This window comes from Pelmatolapia mariae, linkage group LG4 (genome assembly GCF_036321145.2).
Source record: "Pelmatolapia mariae isolate MD_Pm_ZW linkage group LG4, Pm_UMD_F_2, whole genome shotgun sequence".
Lineage (NCBI taxonomy): Eukaryota > Metazoa > Chordata > Actinopteri > Cichliformes > Cichlidae > Pelmatolapia > Pelmatolapia mariae.
In genome coordinates this window covers 30,710,775-30,716,862 of record NC_086230.1, presented here as the reverse complement: position 1 = coordinate 30,716,862, position 6,088 = coordinate 30,710,775, and the positions used below count along the sequence as shown (strand labels likewise).

The following is a 6,088-nucleotide window of genomic DNA, read 5'->3' as shown; positions in this document are numbered from 1 at the left end:
ATTAACAATTTGATGTTGAATACAAAACAAACATGAAATTGAAGGACCTTCACTGGTAGTTTCTGCTACATACAAAACATATGTACAGGTGCACTTTAATGTACAACAAGAACACTGCACAACTGAAAAAGATAATGATAAAATAGTATTTTTAATGCACTTTGTCCCGCATGTGCAATAAGAGCATAAAGTAATGCAATACAGAAGTTGTGCTTATTGCATGTTTCGGTACTGCCCATGGTAGGGTTGTGTTGGATGTATCACCTGTTGGAAAATGGACAGAATGTTTTCTTATTTGAGTTATCTGATTTAATCAGGGGTTGTCAAAGTGACGAAGGTTGGTTGGAGCATTTCCAACACTCCCAACCCAAGCTCAGAGAGGTCTGACATGAATCATAAATGACAGACTTTAATGTGTCTCAAACACAGGCATTCTCATGACATATAACTGACCCACGTGTTCAATCATGAAACATTTGGAAACAATGTCCTGGCATGTTATTGCACACAGTTCATTTGAGTTCCTCACTTTTACAAGGAATTTGGCGATGTTTGTGTTGATCTGTGTGTCGTGGATAGTTGGCTGTCTGGTTAGTCGCTGCAGCTGCTTGCAGAAAAAGACCAGTTCTCTGCAGGAGCAGCCGGGCCTTCCTTCACAGCTGCAGGGTTTCGGTACAACGACCAAGGACTCCACCACGGCAAAGCAACTGCTCGTCTCTATTACTGAATTGTTTCTTTTTAATGTACCACTACACTCCAAACTAGTGACCAGCATGTTCTTATAAACACAACGCTTATATTCGGTTACACTGTCACGATGTGGCTGGCACCATGAAAGTGTTTCATTCTTCTGCAATGCTGCAATTTCTCTTGGTGTCAAAACTCTCTGAGAGTCACTTCCCAGAGTCACTAACTCTTCTCCAATGTAATTTAATGACTTTGTAAAACAATCATAACTTGTCATGGAACAGAAGAAGTCTTTGATTTCTGTGCTGGTGTCCTGAAGGGTAGCACTTCCTTGTCTTATTATTTTCTCATATGAAAAGAAATTCTTGAAAATCTGTAATGAAATTGACTGTGTACCAGAGTACATCTGCAACAGTCTGCTGTTCATGTCTTGAAAAACAAACACTGAATTGGCCCACAAAAGCCCCCAGTTCCGGACACCTTCTGTAAGATGCGTCAACAAATGGCAGTCGTACGAACAATGCTCGAGTCCGTAGAGAGACGGTATCTGTGCTACAAACTGAACCAGACACAACTCTGCACAGTTGAGCTCATCCTGAGTGGCAAAGTGGGAGAGGAGGACGTGAAGGGCAGAAGGAAGAAGCATCCAGTGCTTGTAGTACACTGCCGGTAAAACATTCCTCAGTATTACAGGAGAATAGAGGAGAGCAAATGCTCTCCACTCACAAGCTTTCCAATGCATCCTCTCACTGAGGCTCCTGGGACTTCGGCTGATTTCATTTGGTGGCTGGATCTCACACAAGGCTCTGTCCAGGTCGTTTAAATGCTCACCAGTCAAATGGAAGTCCTTGCTGGCATAAAGCGGGTCAAACCACAGATTGACGAACTGACGGACAACGCCCAGACAAAAACAGTGCATGTAATCTGGGACAAAGCCTTTGATAATGTCAAATGACGGCAAAAGAAACAGGAGACTTGGACCTTTAACCCCCATTTGACTCTGGTCATAACTATTTCCCATCACTAACTCAGCAAGTTGCACCGTTTCAGGCATGTGTCTCAGATCACAGCCGTCCATCTGTATCGGGTAAACTCTGGTAAAACCCCTGCCCTTTATAACCATCTCACCTTTGTGGTAGCAAAAACCACAACCAAATTCTTTGTTAAACGGCTCAAAGTTCTGCACCATTGCTCTTGCTATCGCATCACATGTGCATATTTTAACTGTTACTGTGGTGTGATGCTCCGAGCCGATCTCATCTTTCCAACAGAACCCTGCAGCAGACAGTTTCTGAAGCTCGTTAATGAACGGAGTCAAAAAACTCTGAACTTGTGGTTTTCCTTTGCCAAACCATAAAGTGTGCAACAGAACGTTTTTGCATCGTTCCACATACGGTAGTTCATTGATGGTACACAGGATGGGCCAGATGGAGTATTTTGAGGAGCTGAAGACGGGCGAGCCACCGCAGTTGAAGGTGAGTGTAATACTGCCATCTTGTCTTTCACTCTTGTATTCGTTTCCAGTGTGGACATCAGAGAAGGAATCATCCCTCGTGAAATGCATCCCAAGCTTTGAGTGGACGCGTGCAAGGAGGTTTCTTAGCTGAATTTCTAGCGGCATTACAAGGAAGTAGTAAGCCTTCAAGATCAGATATTTTCTGTTCAAGCTCTGCTGGCACACACTACACTCATTACCGGGATCCACACCAAGGTAGTTTGTACACCTGGGGCAATAAAAGTGAATCTCAGTCTTTCCATTGTAATCATTTGAATGTTTTTTTAAAAAGCGAAGCGACTTTGGAACACATCCGGGTACCACCAAGTTTAGGAGGTGCAGGAGATCTCTGGCTGCTGCTTTTGACAAGCCGTGCTTCACAATGAACGCCAGGAGGAGCAGGAGGAGGGCTCCCATTGTGACTGAGGAACCAGCATATATCTTCTTCTCTTCACAGAAAAACTGCTCCTAGTAACACATGACAGGCCAGAAATATGCTTTAAAAGCTAAATGTAGTAGAAATGAACCAAAATGTCATCATTTCCATATATAAAAAAATAACAAATGAAAAATACTAACTGTTGGATCTTCTTCTGTAGTTTCATCATCAGATGAAGCAGAGTTGGTCGCTCCTTGGTGCTATAACATAAAAGAGAAAGAGATATAAGCAGGTATATTAAGTTCAGGTGCATGAAAAAACCCTGCTGTCATGCTCACATTTAAGCTCCTCTTCACCTACACATACAGTCTCCAAAATAAGTAACTGAACTAAGGAAAGGTATTTAAATAAAAGTTGAACAAAAACCTCTCCTAAAACTTCACGGTAAGATGAACAGTACTACTACAAACACTTCTATACAATACTGTAACTCAGAGGTCACCAACGTTCATTTAGGATGTATCCTAAATGAGGCCTAGTACACACTTAGTGGTTACAGCTGCCTGTGTCAGTAACTTTGAAGCACCCATGCGCCTAGTAATTCATAACTTTAAACCTAAATACAATCCTAGAGTGGTGTTTTGCTATTGTACTTCTGTGTTAGCCATTAGTGCACTTGGTACCAAACACCTGAGGGCAATCTTCAATAAATGACTGTGCTGAAATATCATCTGATCAGAAGTCCTATGCCTTGGACATCTGGGTTAAGGGACCATATCACCACCATATCACCACCTGGTTGGATCAGAGAGTGTGGAAGGGTGTTTGACAGACCTAGTAAATGTAAACACTTATTGAAGAACTGTGAATATCTGGTGCATGCCCCTGTCCATAGGATCTTTAATGTTTATGTCTAGAGGGATTGGGCTTGCATCAAATTCCTCTAGATAGGTGCTTCAGTGGGCCATGTTCATGAACCTGCATGATAGAGGGAGCTGGGGCTGTGGTCATAAGGACATTGGTTCCTGCCATGTTAGTCACCACAGACCCAATGGCAGACAATGGAGGTCAGTGAGGCCGTGAGGCTGAAGGAGGAGGCTTTCTGGGGTTGGTTTTACCCGGGGGTCTCCTGAAGCAGCAGATGGGTATCAAAGGATCACAAGAGCTGAGGCTTCTATAGCAGAAGCAAAAACTTGAGTGTGTGAGGAGCTCAGAGTAGCCATGGAGATGGACTTTTGGCTGGGCTCAATGAAGTCGTCTCTGAAAAGGAAAGCAGGCCTTGGTTCAGGCCTTGTATGTTCAGAGAGGAACTGATAACCAGGACTGGGGCAGTGTAAAGAGCACCAACTCCTAACCTCTAAATCCAAGCTGTGTTGGAGTCTTTGGCACAAATTCAGGTACATTTTCAGTCTGTGTTGGACTCCATCAGGTTTGCTCCTGTATCCAATCATATTTGGGACAAGTATGGAAAGGTTCTCATACTTTCCTGGGATGAGGAAGGTATCCCCTTTGAGAACTTAAGAATATCATCCACATTTCTTGCAGTTGAGGTGGTTCTGTTAGCTTCATGGAGCATGACCTTCAACATGCATTGCAGCAGCCTGTAGCTGAGTCTGAAATGTCCAAGATGAAATTTAGGACTCTAAATCTAAGGCCACGACTCTCTGCTGGAAAATGTTAGAATTCTGCCTTTTGGTTGGGGGAAAGATTGCTAAAGGTGAAGGTATTCAAGAAACTTGGGATCTTATTCACAACTGATCAGAAGGTAGAACATGGATTCGACTGCTGGACTGGTGAAAAGGTAAGGAAAGGTTGCAAATACAAGTGGCCAAAATGATTTTCCTTCATAGGGTGGCTGACCTAAGCCTCAGAGATAGGATGAGGAGCTTGGAATAGAACCTCTGGTCCTTTGTGTCAAAAAGAGAAAGCTCCAGGAACAAAACCCAAAGCAAATGAAGAAGTGGAAAAAAACATTACTTCCTCCAGTGGCCACTTGAGACTGGGTTTAAAAAACAACAACAACAAAATAGAGTCAATCCCCACAGACTCACATGGCATAAGGTCCAGAAATTATCATGTTTACAGTCTGGTACAAAAAACTGTTTCCCTCTCTATGGCTAATGTACTGCTTCATAACTATTTTATGATGAGCAGTGTTTTTATTTTTACTGTTTGGATTTTATTAAGGCTTCAGGGTGTGATTGACTGACAGGTGTGCTACCACAGCTGTTGTTGCCAGTAGCTTTCTGTTAGACCCTCACCTCCATAAATCTGAGCCACTAAGCTGGGCGTCTTGATTGTGTTTGTGGTGCTGGTTCCTCCTTTAATTTAATTATCTGTAGGGTTTGTATTTTTAACTTTTTAACTGTGCATCAGTTCTACTGAGTGAATTTCTAGTATTGTATCGATCTTTTATTTAGACTAGCAGGTATCTAGGTCTGTGCACTGCAGCCATACAGTTTATGGGTGTAATATGATGGGTGGATACATCATATTACACCCATATGGGTGTATGTACATATGGGTGGATACACAGTAATTATTTCTGCATGTGCATATTTACCATTTCGTGGTCCGGATCTCCTCCTCTGCTCTCTGCTATTCCAGCTGACAGATGACTGGCCTACGAGTCAGAAAAGGATGGCTGAGGAGCATCTTGATGTCATCATTTTGATATCGTTAATATCATTTTTACTTATTGTTGCTTCACATACCATAGGATCTTCATCTTCATCTTCATCAGATGAGTAGGAATCTGTGTTGCCATCACTACAGATGGTGTTATCTATCATAATAACCTATTGAGGATTTTAACAAGAAAACAGAATGAAGATGCTAACTGCCCCAAATTTCAATTCAATAAAGCACTTTGGTGGAATCTGATGAGATAGGAGTTTTGGATTGTGGATGTGCAGCCAACAGATTTGCAGCAACTGTGTGATGTTATTACATTCTATGCAATAATGAATTAGGGTGGTTCACAAAGTGGCTCGTGATCATATATGAAGTTCTGCAACATCACCTATGTAAAGGTGCAATTTACACTATCTGCTATTTTTGATCCCTCCCTAAAAGGACTAGAGAGGTCAGCTTGAATGTAACTGCAGCCAAATCTAGATCAGGTATGTTAATAATAATGAGATGGTATTTTTCTGTTTTTCCTATGCGGACTATGCCCATTCAGTGTCTCTCTAAATTTGAAAAGGTAAACAGAATGAGGGGTTCTTCTCTTTCCAAACAATGCTTAAACTGAAGGAACTTTACCATTTTATGGTCCGAACTTTCTCCTCTGATATCTGACGGTCCAGCCTAGAAGACAGGAAATGATGAGCTACAAACGTCTCCATGTGATAATTTTAATACTGTATGGTAGCTAACACACCATATTCTCTTCATCTGTTGCTTCAGTATCAGATGAGTAGGAATGTTTAATCTCTACATCCTTGTGGGTGGTGTTAAAGTCTCTCTGGATTTAAAGAGACATATAGAATGCCGTGTTTTATGAGATTACTTTTTAAAATCAGATA

At 41.9% G+C, this 6,088-nt stretch overlaps 1 protein-coding gene across 3 annotated transcripts in view; it reads right to left on the bottom strand.

The window, feature by feature from the left end:
• Positions 1–6,088, bottom strand: part of LOC134626508 (uncharacterized) — a 29,258-nt gene continuing 23,170 nt past the window's right edge. For all 3 annotated transcript variants that reach the window (XM_063472401.1, XM_063472402.1, XM_063472403.1), the window contains 6 exons: positions 5,944–6,027; positions 5,826–5,870; positions 5,276–5,359; positions 5,125–5,184; positions 2,762–2,821; positions 1–2,650 (listed from right to left, as the gene is read on the bottom strand). In XM_063472401.1, the coding sequence (XP_063328471.1) occupies positions 410–2,650; positions 2,762–2,821; positions 5,125–5,184; positions 5,276–5,359; positions 5,826–5,870; positions 5,944–6,027 (2,574 nt within the window). In that variant the 3' untranslated portion in view covers positions 1–409. The remainder of the gene's footprint in view (positions 2,651–2,761; positions 2,822–5,124; positions 5,185–5,275; positions 5,360–5,825; positions 5,871–5,943; positions 6,028–6,088) is intronic.